The following is a 21,033-nucleotide window of genomic DNA, read 5'->3' as shown; positions in this document are numbered from 1 at the left end:
CCCCGGCAACGGCGCCGTCGGCGGAGGCAGGAGCCCGGGTCCGGCGGCAGGATGGTGGGTGAGCGGCGGCGGGGCGGGGGGCAGAGGGCGAGCGCGGCGCTTCCCTCACCCTCCGTGCGGGGGAAGCCTTACCGAGGCCCCCCGCCCCTGCTCTGACCCGGTCCCGTTCTGCTCTCTCTGCCCAGATGCTCTCCCGTGCTAAGCCGGCCGTGGGGGGTACTCCGCCGCCGGGAGACAGGCGGAGGAAGAAAGGGAAGAAGGTGCCGCAGCTGGAAGAGCTCCTGGCCCTGAGGGACTTCACCGGCGCCATCGCTTTGCTGGAGGTAACGGCGGCGTGAGGGGGTTGGAGACCCTGGCCCGAGGAGGGCCCTCCTGGGCCTCCCGCTCCCCTCGGGAGAGCGGTACCGCCGGTGCCCGACGGGGCGGCGGGGCGGCAGGAGCCTTTCCCCGGCCTTGTGTCCCCCTCGCCTCCTTCCGCACCCCTGGGCGGCCGCTTTCCCCCCTCACTTCACAGGACGAGGTTTGGCATGTGAGGGTTGCCGGCTCCTGCCCTCAGAAATGTGGGACCGGCTCCACCCCGGTAGCACCCACAGATGTCAAACCATCCCTGATCTGAGGGCCTAGTACTACTTCGATTATCTGTGGGGCTTTATAAACTGTGTGGCAGCTGACAAAATTCTTATGTTCTTTCCTCCGGGTGAAGTTTAAACGGCACGTGGGTGAGCAGCAGGAGGATACTGACCTTTGGATCGGATACTCTGCCTTTCATTTGGGGGACTACAAGAGAGCACTGGAGGTAAGGTGGGGAAATCCTGCTCCCTGAGGCTGGAAATAGGGATGTCGTGATAAAGCTGATGGCAACAGGAGGAAGAGGTTCTGTAACGAGGCACAGTTCTGCCAGCCAATTAAAGTACAAATGTACAGTAATAAAGCAGATGATGTGGAAAGCAGTTCGGATTGGGAAAGAAAAAGGTATTTGCCTATTAAAATAGAGCTTTTTTAATGTTATCTGCTGTCTGATTTATACTAGACTCGGTAGCCTAATTTGCCCTTTTAGATGTCATAGGTCATGTCCTAAATTTTCCATTCCCTTTTTGCAGCTGGCTTTCCACAGTTTTGTTTTAATTATGTCCTTTGGTTTAATTATATCCTTGTATTCATTGTTTAGCTTATCTTTACTATGTGTGCTTTTGTAATTCTTTCCTTAGCAGTTGATGCCCCTGGCCATTTATTGTACTTCATTGTTGTTGTATATGTCTTCTTTCAATTAAATGAGACATCCTTATTCTCCAAAAGCTTTAAGTCAAGAAAAGACATGTAGATTATTCAAATACATTTATACTTTTAATATTTGCACCATATAGTACTGTTTTGTCTCTTTCAGTGTATGAGTCCAAATGCAATTATTTCTCCTGTGTCCCTTTATGTCTCCAATTAAACTCAGTTTGTTGCCAGTGTCCCAGGGATCCCTTTATCTTCTCAGTAGTGCTAGTGTATTTCTCTGTAGAAGTCTTAAATCTGTGTTGTCTGCTTTGCTCTGTAGCTCCAAGGGCTGGAATCAGTGTGCACACTAGAACAGGGACAGTTGTGGAGTGGTGTGGTGATACCCACAAGGCTGTGTATAAGCTAGTGAAGATTTGAAAACAACTCAGTCTTTCTGAGTATTGTTTGTCTCATTGCTGTATTCTTACAGATGTGAATTGCTGGGTCCATACAGTGCTGTATCTCATCATTTAAAGCTTACTGGTTTCTGTCAGTGTCAGCTGGGGGAGATTTCCATTGTGATTCACGGTGAAGCATAACTGTGAAGCATAGCTGGTTTTGCAGTCTTTTGACTTGATTTCCCTGGAAGAAATATCAAAAACAGATGATAATTTCAATTATTGATGAAAGCAAATAACCATAGAGAAATAGATTATGGAACAACAATGATATTTCTCTTAGATAAAATTAAGTACTTAACTATAGTAATAAGTCATCATGTGCACAATATTTTTACATGAGGCGGAAGTTGAATTTCTAAAGCTTCCAAGTAAGTTCACAAGGCACTTTTCCCCGTAAAAAACTGAAGAGGAATCATCCTTTGGAGATGTTGGAAATGTTCAGTGAATCAAATTGACAGTATACATGGTATAGAATGTAGAATAGCAGTATCGGACATAGTGGTAACTTAATATTCATGTTCAGAGTTGTGGAATTTAAAGGTTACTAATGTAAGAATCAGTTCTTGTAGTTAATTTATATCTAGAAGTTAGGAGTTAATAGAGTTAATAGTTAGGAGTGAAAGAAAAGAAAAATGTTTGTATGCAAATCAAAAATAGTAGAATTTATTTCGGAGAAATTACAGGCTATTTGGAACACCCAGTAGGTGCTTTTGTAGCCAGAGTAGATTTTAAATGTTTCCTTCAACGAAAGGGTAACGGCTTTTTTTATTTTTTTTGTTTTTTTAGAGATTAGGTTTTGTATGTTGTGTTTGATTCACCACTAGGTGATGCTGTTGATTTAGGCTTTTAGAAACTGCAAGAGTCCTCTGTTTTTCCCGTTTTTCTGCCCAAGTAAGGACAATAAAAGGTTTGGATGCATGGTTTGTGGTTGGTTGGTTTTTGTGTGTGTGTTAAGTGAAAGATCACTTATATCAGTCTTATCATATATCAGTCACTTATGACTGATAACTTTGTCATTTTTAGTGGCATACAGGAAATGAGCCTGTGCATCTCAGCCTAGTTTTTTGGGACAGAACACTGTAGTTATGATTCCCAAGCCTGTAGTAATCATGGGAAAGAGTGCTGACTGCAGAGGCTGAATTGCCTTTCAGTTATCAGCTTCAAGGTTGAAGTATAATGCCGTATCTCCTCTGCTATGTTACAGAGGCATTGTTGCTGTATTCTCAAGGACAAATTCCTTGATTATCTATACCCTCTAGATCTTTGAGCGCTCTTTGGGGGTGTGCCAAGAGCACTGTAAATAAAGTACTATGGGTAGATGATTTTGCAGAGTTCTCCAGAGTGATATTGCACATAATATAAATGATTCACACTCCTGAGTGCCTGCAAGTGACAACACATAGTCTGTGTTACTATATTCCCAGTTCATGGTTCGTATTGCATATACCTGATGAAGGTCTTCAGAAATTATGCTGCTTTTATTTATAATGATACTTTAGTAGTGAGCCAGGCATGCTGGTTGCATGGCAACTTTTGGAGAGGCTTGGGGTGAGGTGGCCATCATCCACTACTGGGAGAAGCAGGGGAAAAAATGAAAAATGCACAGACCTCCAGCTCCAAGAGTATCTCCAGACAGAAAGACAGCAAAATATCTGGCACATTCACATGAGACAATTCACATTCTCTTATCATAGGCTCGCCAACAGATATTCTCTAGATGAAAGTGCTAACCTCAGCTTCATGAGGGTCACACTTTCACCTTCATAGTAGGGAGATGCCTTTCTCGAAGGATATGCCACTGACACTGGTCTCGTGGGATCATTCCTACTGCTGTACACCGGTTTACAAATGATGCTGCACTGGATTCAACTCTTCCAGCAGTCATGGTGGCAGTCCCTCCCTGGGGACTGTCTAGCTTCCTTCACTGACAAACTCATTTTTACCGAGTTGCTAGCGTGTTCCTGGCAACCAGAACTTCCGTAGTAGATGGCAGCATCTAATTAGTTTTCTGGAGTATTCCACATCTGCTGTCCCTAATGGAGAAAACCTACCCATCCTCCTGCCATGATTTGTTCATAGTACTAATCTTAAGCCTGAAAAAAGCAACAGAATGAGAGCATCAGTCTGATGATTCTGTTTCTGAGCTGCCTGATCTTACAAATTGAAGCAGCTGGGGTCTAGGGTGATAAGAGAGGAATTGGGAAGGGCAGGTGCAGTGCTAGGTTGGGTTCAAGAACAGGTTTCACATCTGCACTCTGCACATTACCATGCACTGCACAGGATGCTGGCACGGTACAGCCGCCAGACAAGGTAATGCCATTTTGGTTCATCAGCCACATGTGTGAGAGCAAAGGATGGTCCCTGGGCCAGTCTTCAATGCATTGTTTCTGTCAAAATCTCACCAACAACAGCCACCAATTCCAGCAGTCTCTCTTATCTGCCACCTCCCTCCTAGCAGAGAATCAGGGGACATTTCACCTCTTCACTGGACAGGGCCTCCTGTCTACCCTTACTGTTCAGGATAATTTCAAATAGTAAATCGTGAAAGGAATTGGGCTATACTAGAGTAATGGCTCCTTCATAAGCAGCATCTGGTCTTGCTTGAGTACTGCTGGAAGCGTGAGAATACAGGTACATTGAAGTTCCTGACAGCTGAAGCTAGAAAGTTAAAGATGGATTTTTGGCTCGGAAAAGTTCTCTAGGATTCTCTGTCATGACTGTAGCCAGGTTACAATTAGTATCTCCACACCTCTTTTGAGTACTTGTGGGGCAGCCCTGTAGGCTAGCCTCTTTCTTGGATCTTCAGGGTCTGTGTTTATGGGCTTGGAGAATCCAGACAAGAAATAAGGGCACTGGGCAAAATCCCACTGCATCCCATCAGCATTGTCAGTAGGTGCCCATAGTTGTAGGTTTTGAGGAAAAGCCATGTGTCCTGTGATACAGGCGAGAGGTGGAGTAGGGTGAAAAAGCAAGAAGTTGTGCTCCTGGCTGGCAAAAATATACCACAGGTTGGTGTTTTGGAGAGGAGCAGGAGAGAGCTCTTGTGAAGTAGTCTCTGAGAGACTGATGCTGAATGCCTCTTAGTGAGGAAAGGGGAAAGAGCGCATAGTCTGGGCTCATGGCCCAGAACTACAGGGCAAGGAGCAGTAATAGTCCTCGTTTTTATTTACTGTGTTTCCATAGATTCACATTGGTGCTGCTAGAGCACTCTTTATTTATTGCTTGCTTTGAATGGCCAAGCCAGAACATGACTTGTGTTTATGCACTTTGTCTTTTCTAATTAATCTGCCTGAAGCCATAGCTGAGAGAGACCTTTGGGTGCATTTAATCTGGATGGTTTTTGAAAGATTCCAGATGGTCCCAATGAACAGGAGTGGCCTGTCTCTCAGAGCTTCGTGACAGGCGTATGTCAAGACTGAACTGGCCTCAGTAGGAAAGGTTGGCTTCTATGTGAATGTTTTCTTTTTTACTGTTTTTTTTTTTTTAATTTTATTTTTATGCTTCTTAAAGGACAGCTAGTTGCTGAAGTACTGGCAAGACTGAGCTGGCTTTTAAGGACATACCTTACCGATATCTTCTCTGTTTGGGAGTGGAGTTTACTTTCACTTGGCAACAGAAAAAAAAAAAAATCTTTATGCTTGCAAACTATAAACTTTATTGTTGTCAGCATGTTTCTGTTCTTGGGATTCTCTGTCCTTTGGGCATGGCTTATTTTAACTAGTGCTATATATACATCTGTGCCTTTTTCCCAGAGGTAAGAAGTCTTCCAACCATAGTGGCACAATCTGGTAAACTTTCCCTAGGCAGAGGGAAATTCCAGTTCATATGTTTGAAGGAAGAGTACAGAGTTGGCAAGGGGTTGTGTTGTTAGGAGAGAGGAAAGGCTGATGGTGATTGGGAGTATGTGGAAGGCATTCTTTCAGTGGGTCATGCGAGAACTTTGTGTTACCCTGCCTGCTTTGCCTTATGCTGCCTGTTAGACAAGGCTGAATGGAGAACTGGAGCACCAGCAGGAGGCACTTTCACTGGGATGGTTGTTCCTAGGAATTTAACAGAAACCTGACAGAGGGGAAAAAAAAAAAGTCAGAGAGAGGTCTCCCTGCCTCTGTTTTTAGTACCTATTGTTACACAGAGCAAATATGTTTATCTTCAGGAATATAAATATGTTTATCTTCAGGAATACTGTTCAGTAGCTGCAAATTTTTCAATCTCTTAAAAAAGTAGATTGAAAGATTGATCTGTTCGGTTTTTACCGTCTCACAAATAACAAGAAATGAAGCAGTTTATGCACCAGTATTAAGGGATATGTAATGAATGTGGATGTGTAAGAAGGATCAGAATATGGTATCTAGTGGTTTCCTGTAGCTGTTGGCTGTAAATTTTAAAATGGGAAATGGTGAAGTTAACATATCTTATGTTAAAATGTAATAGTTTAGTTGTAAGAAGTCCAGTGCACTTGTGAATAAATCCTGTGATCTCAATAATTTAATGATATATTGTAAAATGGTGGAAGAAAGAATGGTATTTACTACAAGTCTGTGCTATTACCATTTTTAAAAAAACAACCCTCCTTTCTGTTACAGGAATATGAGGCCTTAACCAAACAACCATCTTGTAATCCAGATGTTTGGGTGAACCTTGCCTGTACATACTTCTTTCTGGGAATGTATACGCAAGCTGAACAAGCAGCCTTGAAAGGTGAGATGTAGGTCTCTGATGGACAGGACTACTTGTTGACTTGAACAATTAAAGTGATTTCCAGAAAAAGTATTTAATATTTGGGTTTTTTATAGGTATAAATGATGCTTTTGAGCAAAATTGTTTGGGTTTGAGTTTTTTGGTTGTGGATTGATTTGGGTTTTTTTTTTTTGATTTAACAGTAGAGTTATGATGCAGTTTGCTTCCTAAAAATATCTTGGGCAGGTGGAGTGACTGGAACTAAAAGAAGCATCTGGAAAATCATAGAATCATAGAAATAATTTCTCATAGTAACTTCTAAATACAAAACCTAGCATATGCTGACCAGCAACAAAAGGTTACTTTTCTTTTGACTGATTCCATGTCTGAGCCAGTACAGATGAAGCTAATTAGCTTCATATGATCAAAAAATAAGTATCTGAGAGAGTTCGGCATTCTCCTTGATATGGACAAGAACTCAGTTTACATAGTTGGAGTCACTTAGTATGTGGTCTTGTTGCCTCGTAAGTTAGATATTAGGTATGTGATTCTTCAAGGCGTTGAGTTCACCGCAGTCACAGTGTTACAGTTCTACTTTAATCTGAACGTGCATGGGATCATTTAAAGTATGGGAATGGAAATTAGATTCCAAGGCAATTCTTACAGCCTAATAATGTTGCTGCAGTTTAACTTTGTTACCCATCACTTTCTATTTAACTTAGTGATTTATATTGTTTCCCATAACCATAATATCTTTGTGCTTTCTAAATAGAATTAATAGTAGTGATATAGAAGTTCTCGGTCAACTTGAAGCTCTTACCTTTTTAGGATAAAACTCTTATTGAAGTATGGGTTTTCTCTTTTCTTCTTTCTTTAGTCTTCTAGTCTTGGGCTGAAAATAGGGTAGGGAGGAAATAGTGGTGTACTTTCTGCTACTGTGGAGGAGTGCCTTCAAAAAAGACAGTATTGTAGTATTTTTTAGAAATAATTAGATTCTTGTATCCCTTTAAAATCCTCTGAAAGATCGTGCTGAGCTCCAATACCACAACTGGAAATGTTTTGTTTCCAACTGTAAAAAATTTCACACACAGCTTTGTGATCTGTATTGTTCAAGATGTGTAAATTTCTCATATCCACAGATAATTTAATCTTTAATGTACCACAAATTTGAGCTTCGGAGATTAAAATCTAGGACTTGAACTGGAATCTAAGAATAACTGTGCAAAGAGCTTGAGGTGTCACTGTGACCTAAGCCGTGGGGGAATCAAGCAGCTGCATCCTGTACCCGTTGGAGTCATTGTCAGCAATGTGAATTACAGTAATCTGTTCTAGAGATGACAGATACACAGCTGGGCATGCACCTTTATTAACTGTAAGCTGTAAGTGAGGGAAGGTTAATTTTTTCATGGCCCTTCAGATTAGCTCGCAGTAGCGCAGTGAGCGGCAGGGTTGGGAGTGCAGTTAGTGGCTCTTGGGTGCTGGAGAAAGGGCAGGAATATTAAGATATAGGGAGTGTAGCTGACAGAGGGAACAGAGAATAACTGAGTTCTCATGCTAGTAATATCAGTCCTGGGTTTTATGTAATTGTTTAAGAAGGACAGCATGCCAGTTTTTATAGTGAGGTGCTAAACCTTTCTTTTGAGTACTGTAATACCAATGATTTCTGGCTACTTAAGCTTGGTGGGGAGGCAGTAGTAGCTGAAGATTTGTAACACTTGTCCTTTCTCCACTGGAGGCTTCCAAGTGTTGTATATTCCTTTTTCCACTCCCCTTACTTCAGTCTTTCTTACATTGAGGTTGCATCATTTTATTTTCACTCCAGAGATCCTCTTTTAGTTTTTTTAATATCTTAGGATTGCATCAGTTATGGCTGTTCACAATATATTACTGACAGCTGAAGCCATGACATCTGATGGTCTCTTCCATGGTTTTGCAAAGATCCTGAAGAAGCAAAGTATGTCGTTGGATATAGACACAACAGGTGAAGTCTCTAGAAGAACACCATTTATCCAGTACTGCCTTGAATACTGCTGAAAAAAATGATAGATAGTGCTAGTGTTGGGCTGCTTACCTTTGCTATATTGGGATTATTTTGCCTGAATTCTTGCATACTATTTGATGTTTATTGCCGCAGTTACTATAAGCGCCTGAAAGTAGCATAGTGCTAAAACAAATGAGGGAGAAATAGTTTGTTTTCACCTATAATTCTACATTTCCACTGTGATGGAATCTCTGTGTGAAAGGGAACATAAATGTCAGCTGGCTTTCTGGAATAGGTTTTCCACACAAACATGTAAATATCTAGAAATCAAGTAGAAGTTTATTCTTGCCATGTACTGTTGCTGTTGCTTTAAGACAATTATTGTTAACTATCTGAGGAAAAATATGCAGGATACTTAAAAATTAAGAAATTAGCATTAAAAGCCATGAGGTAATTATTACATTTCATACAGGATGTATAGTGCGCAATCTCTTGTGTAGCAGGGTTTTATGTTTATTTATAATAGATGTGTTCTCTTAGCTTGTCGTTACTTAATTAAAACTTCATGGTACATACTCTCGGGAAAGAATAAATCTGTGTATCAAAAGTCATATAAACCAGAATTACTGCAAATATAACCTTAGTAGTAGAGCAAAAAGGTAATAAAGTACAACTGTAATGAAAAACCTTCAAAGAAGGATTTTTCTTTATCTCCTCTAGGCTTTTTTCCAAATTTCTTTCAGATATTTCTGGCTTCTCCTTTTGCTCTGCTGTCCCCTTACATTATAATTACTAATGTTCCTGGATCTAATGTGAAGGTAGAGTTACTTCAAGTCAGCTACTGTTGTTTCATAGTCATCCCATAGTGAAGCTACCAAGTTATGCTTTGTTTAGTCCTTTTGCATCCATGCTGTCATACGTTGGCTGAACATATATATTTCCATGCTCTGTGCTAGCCCATCTATTCTTGAGAGAATGGAGCTGAAAGTCTTCATATTGGTTTAATAAATAATAATAACAAATTACTGTGTTTTTTTAGTTATAGAAACAAATAATCTTATGTTCCGTTCCCAGTTCCAGTGCCTTGCAAAGGACAAGAACCAGAAACTCAGTGTGGCACACTTGTAGAGCGATCCTGGCAATTTGGAAATTGATCCTAGTGCTTAGAAGCCTGCATAGTGCTCTCAGAAGCCATTGGCTAGCACTGCATGGAGAAAAACACAAGAACTAACAGTGTTCTTTTAAACCACAAAATATGAACATAAGTGGGGCTGCAGTTAATTCTGTTGTGAAAACCAGTCTTTTTAGGATAAAAGGAATTTTACAATTAAATTTAAGATTCATGCACAGACAGGGTTGTGTTCCTGAACTAGTCATTAAAATGTTTTGTTCCAGACTGGGTTTTTTTCTTCTCTTTTTTTTTTTCCCCCTCCCTTGTAATTTTTGATGGGCAAAGCTTTGTAATTACTTCTTCACAACTCTGCATGTGTCAGATCTGAATGTGGTCTAACTGAACAGATACACTTCTTGTTTCACAGCCTCTACTGAAAGGAGCAACATTGTACAAAAGCAGAACAGAAACGGGTTAGGAAGAACAATGACGTTGTCCAAACCAGTTTTGCTTATGCATGTACCACTCTTTGCAAGGTGTCAGATAGCTGTCACCAGTGAAAATGTGCAGTTACAAGCAGGCATGGAAAAGTTGCTGGGTTTTCTTGGTTTTTTTAGACTGCATGTTTACTTATGTGCAAAATTATCTACTTTCTGCTTGTACTGTATTTCTCAAGAACAGTGGTTCATTTTCATTGGATTTTAGCTGTGGTTTTGAACCAGCAGGGTTTGATACATGGAACTTTCAAAGTGCACAAGTGAAAAATCAATTTATACATATTTAAACTTTAAAAACTACTAACCCTGTTTTCTTGGTTTGCTTCTTAAAGTATAGTGGAGGCTACAGAACAGGAATAATTGATAGTTCTTTGCTTTAGTGATCTTTAAGTTACATGACTGAAATGAAATGTATACATATTGCAAGTAACTGAACGTAATTGAACTGGCTTTTAAGTATTTTTTGGAATGGGAAAATTTCAATGTCCTCTGTAAATTTCATTCAAGAAAATTCTGAACAGATGAGCTATTCAGGTGTGTGTAAGTGTCAACCTCACTGTTGGACCATGTGTTTTCTGAGCACTTTTCCCTCCACCAGTGAGACTGTGGTTTCATTCAGCTTACTGCTCTAAGGTGAGCAGGGTGCTGCTTCTCAAGGACAGGAGAATAAGGTTTCCTCTGGTCATATGTTCTGTGCTGTTAGTCTGGAGCACTGTTCCATTCCTACCAGCTCATGCTATGTATGTTTAAGATGTGTTCCACATCTGTTTATGTGTGAAGTGCTGCTATAGCATATGCATTATGTCTGCTAGATGGGATTTGTTAATGCTGAGTGCATGGCCAGCACTGCCTTGCACTCTTACGAGAGGCTACAAATGCCAGATTGTCCATCACTGTATTTTGTCATCCTACTGCCTGTGGCAGCAATATAGAACCCACCAAGAATCTGAGCTGCCGTTTCTAGTGAGCTTAACTTTTTGTTTAATAACTAGTGGAGATAACTGTCTTCACTCTTACTGTAGCTGTTTATTATGTTTTAACAAGACTTCAGTAGGTGCCTGTTCAGTGTCAGCTTGTAAAAATATACAGAATGATTTTAAGATCAATACGTCGACTATGATTTTAGTGCCTGGAACATCAGGACTCATTATGACCAAAATTCTAGCATAGGAATATCGATGTGTTTCCTTGCTGGAAAGAGATATATCCTATCCAGCTACCTCAGTGATGTCTTTAGCACAAGGCCAATTCTAGACTTGGAGCAAGGTCCAGTTGGTTGTCATGCGTCATTGTCATCATGTTTGTTATGACCCCTAGATTGCTTAGTACTGATTTTTATTTTTTTTTTTAAAGTGTGCAGTAGTTGTCTTGAAAAAGTAGGACAGGAAAAGAAGATTGTGCTTCCTTGTGGCATTAATAGATCAGTGACAATGAAATTTAGCAGCAGCAGAGAGCAATAAGAGAACAAGCTTAAAGTCCCTTAAAAATCATTATCTCTAATGAGGTGCTTGTATCACTTCCAGCTCCAGTGATTGGCAACAGTTTTATCCAATATTCATAACTGGATTCTTTCTGGAAACTAATCTGACCTTCTTCATATGTTTCCATCTCTTCCTTAAAAAACACATTTGGCACTGGGAGAAGAGAAGCCTCTGATACTGAATGTGTCCATGGTTCTGCTTACTATATTGACAGGACTATATTTTTTCAGGTTTTGCCTCTTTCCTTCTCTGGTTGACATTGAGTAGAAAAGTTTCTCACTTTAAAGAATATAAAATGGTAGTATCGTATCATATCTTATGAAGCAGGGCGTTTCTTCTCCCCCCATATATCTGTCCATGCACACCATCAGAACTCAGGTTTCATCTTTTGCCTACTCTTAGGTGTCAGATAACGTGGGCTAACCCTCCAGTTTTTGCCAAGAAGTAAATAATAATTTTGATGTCAGATCAGATGCCAGGTTTGCAAAGGCAGCACTGCAGTCATTGGTTGACCAGTGAAAAAAAAAAATTCCTCGGTTTAGATTCTTGAGGGAGTATTGCTTGCAAGTCACAATTTTCACAGTGAAATTAATGCTAAAACCCACTCAAAAAAAAAAAAAAAGAAAACCTACTCAAAAAAAAGGAACATTGGTGTCTTTACCCATAGTACTGTGATTATGCAATATGTTATTTTCAGTGTAAATCCCACAATCTGTCCTGCTTGTATTTTTGGAGTCTTTGATGACCAAATGTTTTGAATTGTAAAGAGTGGTTGTGGCTGGTTTAAGTTTCACACAAAAGCACATGTGGGGTCCATGTGCAGCCCTTCTAAACTTTGATATTAAAACCTATCAATTAATGCTGGGGCACATGCGGAATTACCACAGCATCATTGCTGACAACATTTTGAAGAACATGCATTTAAATTACAGCTCTCTAACTTTCTAACTCAACAGATGAAATAACTTCTAGAATGTAGTAAGTATCATGTCAGTTACACTACTACTCATGTTTAAACAATATTGATTGTAGGTCAGAAAACCTTTTTTTTTGTTTATCCAATATTCATATCCGGATTCCTTCTGGAAACTAATCTCACCTTGTTCATATGTTTCCTTTTCTTCCTCAAAAAATGCATTTGGCACTGGGAGAAGAGAAGCTGCTGATACTGAATGTGGATATAGAATGGTTCTGCTTATTATATTGACAGGACTGTATTTTAATTGTAATTAATGATTAGGCTAATGAGAATTCCTGCATATATCCTAGATTGAAGACCATTTAGGTTCTTAACAACTTGATACTCCTTTAGTAATACCTTGCAAGATGATGTGGTTGTGTGTGAATGCTCTCATACTGCCTTTGCCTTTTGGGACTTCTCTCTTCTAGCAGTTCTTTAAAGATATGACGCACTGTCCTCTTTTTCTAGGCACTTGGTTAATATAACACAGCTTGGGAAGGAGGAAAGGGGAGAAATAATTGCTGTACCTGTTTGAAGTAGGTGGACAGCCTTACACTGCCAACCTGATGAGAATGGCCTGGGTTTTGGCATTGTCCACTGTATTACAAAGTTTTCTTACTATGTGGAGAAAGAGTAAGAAGTCTGGAAAGCTCTCCCTAAATTGCTTTTAAAAAAAACCACCACCGAAACCTAACTTATTACTAGAAAATACTGTCTTGGAGTTGGGGAGGGAAGAGGTTTTGGTGGTTTGAGCCCTCCTTCATGGTTCAGGATGTCAGAAGAATTATAGCCTTGTGTTACAGGCCATTGCTTTGCTAACTCTGCACTTTTGTGGTCTCATAAACAGTAAGTAATTCTGCTTTTTGTAAAGATTCCATGAACATCCTTTCTGTGGAACGTAGGTTGCCAGCTGTTTGGTCTGAGCAAGAATGAGAGTGCTCATTAACTGAGTAGGCTAAAGAAAATGCAGGAAACAAGGGAAGGCTTTTTGGAAGATTGCTTGCAAAAGAAATTAATAGCTCTGTTGGATGAGGACCTTTGTCACTCTCAGTGAAGAACAAGGCTCTCTCTAGTGATTTAAAGCTCTACAGTTAACAATTTGTCACATGGAATTCCTAATCCTGCTAGAGCAAGAAATTTCATGAGTTTTAGTGGTTCTAGGAAAGAGATGTCTCCTTTAAATTCCCTGCCATGTCTTAGGTTGAATCTTATCTGCTCTGACTACAGGGTTCTTTCATGTGCCTTTTTTTTTTCCTAAGGACAGAAGAAATACTAGAGCTAAGTATAACGTCCACACATAACAAAATGGTAGCAACAATGGGTTTTGCAATACACTGGAAGTTGACAAGTTTCCTGGAATTATGAATCACAACTCACTTCAAATATGACACATCATAGAATGAGCCTTGATCATGAGTTTATCTCTTGCTGCTTTTTATTTTGTAAAAGATGCTGTGCTGTGTGCCACAAAAAAAAAAAAATCAATGCAGAGAATTATCCAGTAGGTCCTGCAGGGAAATGTGCAATTCATAGAAGTTTTAAGGCTTGTGGAAGAGAGAGGCCAATGAAAAGTTATTTTCCACATGGATTTCAAAATAAATGCTCAGGGAATGAAGATAGGAAGGAAAACTGCTCTAAAATTGGTAGGGCCTGCCGCAGGGCATGACCTGCAAAGGCTTTGTCAGTGAAGAACTGTACTTGGGCTAGTTAATGAAAAAATATGGGTGCATGCATGTTTATTGAGAAAGAGAGTTAAAAATAAAAGAGAGACAACCTGAGTTGTTCTTTGCAGCACTACTTACCAAATTTTCCTTTCAGCACCTAAGAGTCGTCTCCAGAACCGTTTACTCTTTCACCTGGCACATAAGGTATGATGTCTTTTCTTCACTCATGCTTTGTTTGTTTTCTTTTCAATTTGGTAATGTGTAATTTTTGCTGGCAACCTGGCAGAATAATTTAAATGTCTGTGGTGGCAGGAGAACAAACATTTTCCATAACCGTCCTACTCTATTAAAATGTCAAGGAGAAAGTAAGTGTGAAAACATGATTTCAGAATAGATGCCCTCAGCATGTATCTAAGGAAAGTCTTACCAACACAATTCATGTAAGTCATACAACAGGAACCTGGTGGTATTTTTGATCATAAGGAACTTGAATAGAATCAGAAATGTATAAGCCACTATTTTTCTTTGAAGTGTAACAAATTTTCCTAACTTGCAGCTGTCTTATACTTGGCAATTTGACCAAAATGGGCTCTATGCTATTACTGATCCTCCTAAGTCATTCAGTATCCAAGAAGTAATACCGTTTATAGCATGAAATTTACTTTAATTTTGACAACAATTAAATGTTTCATTTACTTGCTTCCCTTAAATTTGGTTTTGTACCATCTTATTGTACTTAAGTATTGTACTACTGGAGAGACTGAGTTTTGGGTGAAAGAAAGTATAAATCCTGAATATTAGCTTTGATATCTCTTTACTTAAATCTCTGTTAAGTTTAAGAGAGAAATCTTAAAACACTTGTGGTGGCACTGGCACTTACAGATGTCTGTGATAAAGAGAAGTAATTCCTAGTTCATCAAGTTAGTCTTTGGAAATAAAGGGTTTTAACTATGAAGCCCATTGCCTTTAGTTCTGTTAAGCAACTTCTCTTGCCTTTGTACTGGAGTATCATTTTGTGACTAGCTCAGAGAGGGAGGTAAAGGATTTGAAGAAAACTGAGCAGATAGGTGAAAAAACAATACATAAGACAGAATTTGTGTGTGAGAAATACATAATTACTGTTGAATCAACAGAACCAGCAAAGGGAAACGCTGGAATAAGTAGGTGATCAGACTGATAAGGTGAATAGCCTCAACTTTATTATTGTAATACAAATATAATGGGTATGTTTAACTGTGTTCCTTGTTTTTATCCGTGTGTGTTATGTGCTATACATCAATGCTTTTAAAAATAAACCATTTAGTTAAAGAAACTGGAATTTTAAGGGGCTGACGAAAGAGAATTTGTTAGTGCTGTGAAGAAGTCTTGTGAAAATTAGCGCATGTGTATTGGCAAGTCTTGCGTTTTTCTGCTATCCATGAGAAACAAGATTTGGATCTACAAACAGCAAAATTTCTGCTGGCTGGAATAATAACAGTCAAATCTTGTGTTGCAAAATTCTGTTTGTGAAATAATTAATTCAGCTCTTCCCCTCTTATCCATCAAGGACTGTGACATGTAATTATGTCTAAATCACACCTTGAAGGAAAATGTGCTTAGTTTTAGCCTCTCATTTATCTAGTTTCAACTGGTCTGCCTATTTAATGTTTGGCTTGCTCCACTGGTCAAATTAACTTTAAAGTAACAGAGTTTTTCCAGATATTTAATATGAATCACCTTCTGTTTGCCAGAAAGGACAAAACTAATCCAGCAAATTAAAATGTTTTTCTTGCTGAACTCTGCTGAGAATGTGTCACACTCTTTTTAGTTTAGTGATGAGAAGAAACTGATGAGCTCTCACCAGAATCTGCAAGACATTACAGAAGATCAGCTTAGCTTGGCATCTATCCACTACATGCGGTCCCACTACCAAGAAGCTATTGATATCTACAAACGCATTCTTCTTGATAATCGGTGGGCATCTCTAAACCTTATTGCACTGTCTCTGATACTGTTGGTATTTGAATTCCATCTAGTTGCTTGGTTTCTGAAAGTAGATATTTGCCCCAATTACTGTGTTTCTTTCCCACCACAAAATGTGCACAAGTCACAGCCCCTTTAATTTTGTTCATTGCAAAGCATTATTGAAAAATCCATGTTTAAAAAGAGGTCTGCTTTTTGTTGCTTGCTTTTAGCAATAATTTCATGTAATTAATTCTGAGATTTTTCTTTTAGTTTTGTTACTTCTGAAATGTTCTGTTGTGTACCTGCTTTGTCTTTTTCTTTCTTTCCCCTCTGATGGCCAGTCTGGTGTCCCTTGCGTGTGGTTGTTGACTTCTCTTTCACGTCTTAGCCTTTCTAAGAAAGGTTCAGTTCTTAGGTTTTATGTAGAGAGTTCCTTTCATTTCTTTAAGTCTGAAATTCCTTGCGTTTCTATTTATCCTGCTATGACACTTGTTGATGGTTCTTTCTATCGCATTCTGCAAGTTCTTAGTTCAGAACTTATCAAGGAACAAATTGAGTTCTTAAGTGGCTGGAAGCATTGTTTAATAAAATGGAAACTGATATTCCAAAATACTACCAAAAGATAGCTAAAGATAGCTATGTATCTCCTCTTGAATACTTCGGAGAAGTCCACCATAATGTGTGTATGTATGTCATGTAATTCTTGGGGAAGAGATTTTTAACTTCCAAGTCTTGTAGAAGCAATCACTCAAAGCTAAATGAGTAACAGAGTAATCTTCATAACAATTAGACTTTTACTTACTGTTTCCACAAATGCCTGTCTTATTTCTCTGTCTAGTTCTTCTGGCTTGATAGCCTTTAATGGTAAAGATTTTTTGAAATAATTGTACTTGGTATAAGATAATAAGGTCATTAAAATATTTTCAAAGTTTTATGTGCATATTAAATGTCTTTGTATGTATTGCATAGAAAATGCTATTCTGCCAGGCCAAATACAGTGCTCATGTTCAGTGCATTTCCTTAGTGTGAAGTTGCCACCATTTCCCAGATCTGCAAGCCAAAAGTTTTGTGGGTAATTCTTTAAAGCCACAGTAGCTGCCATTGAAAAAACTAATATGAACCTGGGTCTGTATCTGTGTAATCTTAGCTAGCAAACTAGAGCTCTAAAAGCCTTAAGCATTTCTCAGAAAACCCAGTTTTGATGTGCTTGTAAAAGATGTATAGACATGTGAGAGCTTTATCACTGATTGTAATGTTCTGTAGTATAACTATCTGGTGGGATTTAAATGTTCTCTTTAATCCTCTTTCCTGCAGGGAATACCTGGCTCTGAATGTATATGTGGCCCTATGCTATTACAAACTGGATTACTATGATGTATCTCAGGAAGTGCTAGCTGTTTATCTTCAGCAAGTTCCTGACAGCACCATTGCTCTTAACCTTAAGGCTTGTAACCATTTCCGACTCTACAATGGGAAGGCTGCTGAGGTATCTGCTGGACAGCCCTTCGGTTCACCTTTATTTTAGTTCAAAATTCCATACAGGTTTCTTTTCTGTGTTATCTGTCTTAATCAGTAATGTTGATGATGTCCTTTATCTTGTCATTGTGTCCTTCTCTTAGGAATGTCACCTATTTCTGTTTTCCTGGTATTAAACCATCTGGCCACATGTATGCACCAGTTTTCCCAGTCCACTTTTGACCTTATGTCTATATATGTATTATCTAGTTGCTAAAATCATCACATAGAAATGGGAGGGCAAAAATCTTCCGGTGACCCAGTACTGCTGGAGATGTCTTTCAATCAGTTTTGGGGCTCATATGAAGCTACATTTATACTTGTGTGCTTTTTTATTTTCATGTCAAAATTCTGGAATATGTGTCATTCCAGGCAGAGCTCAAGAATTTGACAGACAGTGCCTCACCGTCTTTTGAGTTTGGCAAGGAACTCATTAAACACAACCTGGTGAGTAATGTGATTTCTTGGATTTAATATGAACTGTGCTTATTTGTAGAGCTTTTCTTGGTGATTTATGAAATGGAATATCTTGGGAATTGCAGACCCTATTGTATCTCTTCTGCTTTATAAGTCCCATTTCAGAAATCCTACTTGTATAATCAATGTGCCATCAAATGTATTCTTTTTCCTGGAATTTTTCCCTGTCAGTTTGAGACTGTGTCAAAAAATAATAATGCTGTTACTTTTACCCCTGAAGGCATATTAAAATAATTTGTGTGCTGTAAGAAGACCTTTGCAAGACATTTTGTGGAGCTCAGTCAATAAGGACACTGTAGAAATCAGTCAGAATGTCTGACCCTCAACTCTTGTTTAGTGGGACAACGATGTGAGTGGAATTAAAGATAAATCCAGAAAATGGTCTTCATCCAAAAAGTACTAAACAAGAGTTCATAGGGGAAAAGAGCCTGATAAAAGCCAAAATACTTGTGTGTTCTGCAGTAAAAGAGTCTCTAATCACCTGTTAATTTTCCCTGCGGTGGTGGCATTACTTTGGTAAACGGGTAACAGTAGATTCCCTTTATTTAACGAAGGGCAGTTGCTTGCTTTGTCTTTTTTCAAGAGCAGTCACAAGCCAACACTTTTTTTCCCCAAGACTTAAAACTGCTTTCAAATTGGACTTTTGTAAGTTAACATTCTTTATTGTGAATGTTGGTCTTTTTGCCAGTGGCTTATTGAATAAGTATGTTAGATTTTGGTGGAGGAACTGTCATGTGAAACTGAGGTTTAAAAAATTGACAGCTCCGGATCGTTTTAGGACCCTGTGGCATTCTAAAGGAATGTAGAGTTGTTACCCTAATTTTTTTCATATGAATTCATCATAAGCAAATTGTAACTCTGTATGTGTCCCCATCACTCCTATCTCAGGCCGTATTATTCTTTAAAATCTTTGATATATAATGTATGGCTTTAAAATCTTTGATAAATAATGTATCACTGGTTTGAGCCGCTAAAAGCGGAAAGAAGTTAATCTTTACTGATGGATTAAATACTTTATATTCTTCAACATAAAGATTGTCACAGGTTGTAATTCTATATTTATATTAAAGCAGGGATTATGCTAATGCCAGTACCGCTGACCTTTTCCTACTGTTAACATAGTAATTTAAAGATTAATTTCCTTGAATTAAGAGATCATAGACAAGATTTTAATACACAATTATCAATATGCTGCTTTTCTCTGCAGGTGGTGTTCCGAGGAGGAGAAGGGGCTTTGCAGGTCCTGCCTCCTCTGGTTGATGTTATTCCTGAGGCAAGACTGAATCTTGTGATTTACTATCTCCGGCAAGGTAAAGACACCTTCCCCTGTCCCTTTCATAGCTTCAGGGATGACATTCATTCATCTGCTCACAACCGACTATTCCATGAAATGCTTTTTTTCCTTTGCAGTAAAACGTAATTTAGTTCATTTTCTGTTCCTCTGGAAAATAGTGATGTAAGACTTCCCATGGCTTGCAGAGAAGGGCTTTAATTGTATGCAGTCAAATAAATCTACTTCAGCAGAGTATTGGAGGTTTCTTGGGTTGCAGGAGATGGCTTTGGGGATAGTGGTGTTTATATGTTTACAGTGAGAGGACCTCTCCTCTGCCTAAATGTGTGAGAATGGTAGGTGTATGTCCTATGAAGGCAAGGAAGACTATTTCTGTAAATACAGCTCAAACACAGTATGAGCCAAAGTGACTGTGAACAAGGCTATAGTTTGTCAACAAGACATTTCATTCCAAATCTACTTTACAGCTCTTAAAGAATGCGGGTAGGTAGCCAGAATCAGTTGGAAAGGATTTCCTGCTTGTTTCTCTCTTTAGTTGGCTGACCCTTTTGAATTTTGTCTGAGTTTAGTTTCAGAACCATTGCTATCCTCCCATATTTTTCCTGTATTAAACACCTGGATTGACTGGCTGAGTGATGAGTAGGTGTTAACTGCCATTTTCTAATACAAGGTGACATGAAGATTGTTTTTCCATCCCCTGCTTTCTTATAAGCCTTGTATTTTGTAACAGTGAAAAAATACCTTTAGGTGACCAGAGCATCTGAAACCAGAAAAATGTCTTGTCTTAATTTTTAAACAAATAAACTCTATGCCTGCAAATTTTTTTTTTTTTTTTTCCAAAATGTTGAAAAATTACCAGGAAAAAATGAGATATATTTTACTGGCAGAAGTGACACCAAATTTATATTCTTTTCATCCTAATAAGTTCATCAGAGAATCTGAGTGTACATAGCCATAGTACATTGAAAAAGCTCTGTGAGGTTTTTATAGTGTGATTGAATTGGAGTTTCAGATACTTGTTCTGAGTAATATCTTTATGATTTATAATCAACAAGGTTGGTGAGATTTAATCTTTGTAGTTGCAATATGTTCCATTTGGTGCTCAGGTATATCCAGGACTCCTCCTTTTGTTTGCATGTGCAATTGAAACACTGTCTCATTGTCTTAGTTCAACTGAAACTCTGACAAATATTAGAATATCCCACTACTGATGATTATTGGCAGTTACAGAAATTCTTATTGCAGCAAATACCGTGCAGTAAAATCATATTAATCTGACTTTGCTGATGTGCAAACATCACAGTCTTCACAAAATATGCCAATTCTATTTTGTTTTATTTGATACTCAAGAATGACAATAAGCTTACTTGTTTCATATGAAGTTATTTGAATTTCATCATGGTTGTAAATTAGGTGTACATTTTCAAGTAAATTCAAATGGTCACAATTATGTATTATTAAAAGTACATTACCATCTGCCTTATTTTGTATGAATGTATAGAGTTCTAGGTAAATATCAGAATTGGATTATTAGTGAGAAGAGACCTCTGGAGATGTCTAGCATGTTTTATTCAAGCCAGGTCCAATTAGATCAGGTTGGTTAGAGCCTTGTCCAGAACTTCCTCTGTTCCACCTTGTGTCCACTGCCATTCGTCTCACCCTGTGCAATCTGTCTCCCATCTTCCCTGTACCCTCCCATTAGTTAGTTGTAGACAGTGATAAGAGCCTTCTCCTCTGAAAGCTAAGCAAATGCAGTTTTCTCAGTCCCTC

The 21,033-nt window shown here is 38.8% G+C and overlaps 1 protein-coding gene across 4 annotated transcripts in view; it reads left to right on the top strand.

Annotated features, from left to right (window-relative positions):
* TTC26 (tetratricopeptide repeat domain 26) overlaps positions 1-21,033 on the top strand; it is a 48,715-nt gene that overhangs the window by 200 nt on the left and 27,482 nt on the right. For 2 of the 4 annotated variants that reach the window (XM_014964157.1, XM_014964158.1), the window contains exons 2-9: positions 186-323; positions 704-796; positions 6,248-6,362; positions 14,191-14,240; positions 15,844-15,989; positions 17,295-17,466; positions 17,868-17,942; positions 19,180-19,282. In XM_014964157.1, coding sequence (XP_014819643.1) covers positions 186-323; positions 704-796; positions 6,248-6,362; positions 14,191-14,240; positions 15,844-15,989; positions 17,295-17,466; positions 17,868-17,942; positions 19,180-19,282 — 892 coding nt within the window. Of the gene's footprint in view, positions 1-8; positions 59-185; positions 324-703; positions 797-6,247; positions 6,363-14,190; positions 14,241-15,843; positions 15,990-17,294; positions 17,467-17,867; positions 17,943-19,179; positions 19,283-21,033 lie in introns of those variants that run through there. The other 2 variants (XM_014964156.1, XM_014964159.1) reach the window with 2 other exon arrangements.

The sequence above is a fragment of the Calidris pugnax genome, unplaced genomic scaffold (genome assembly GCF_001431845.1).
Source record: "Calidris pugnax isolate Ruff unplaced genomic scaffold, ASM143184v1 scaffold44, whole genome shotgun sequence".
Lineage (NCBI taxonomy): Eukaryota > Metazoa > Chordata > Aves > Charadriiformes > Scolopacidae > Calidris > Calidris pugnax.
The sequence above is the reverse complement of the archived record's forward strand: the minus strand, read 5'-3'. Positions and strand labels throughout refer to the sequence as shown.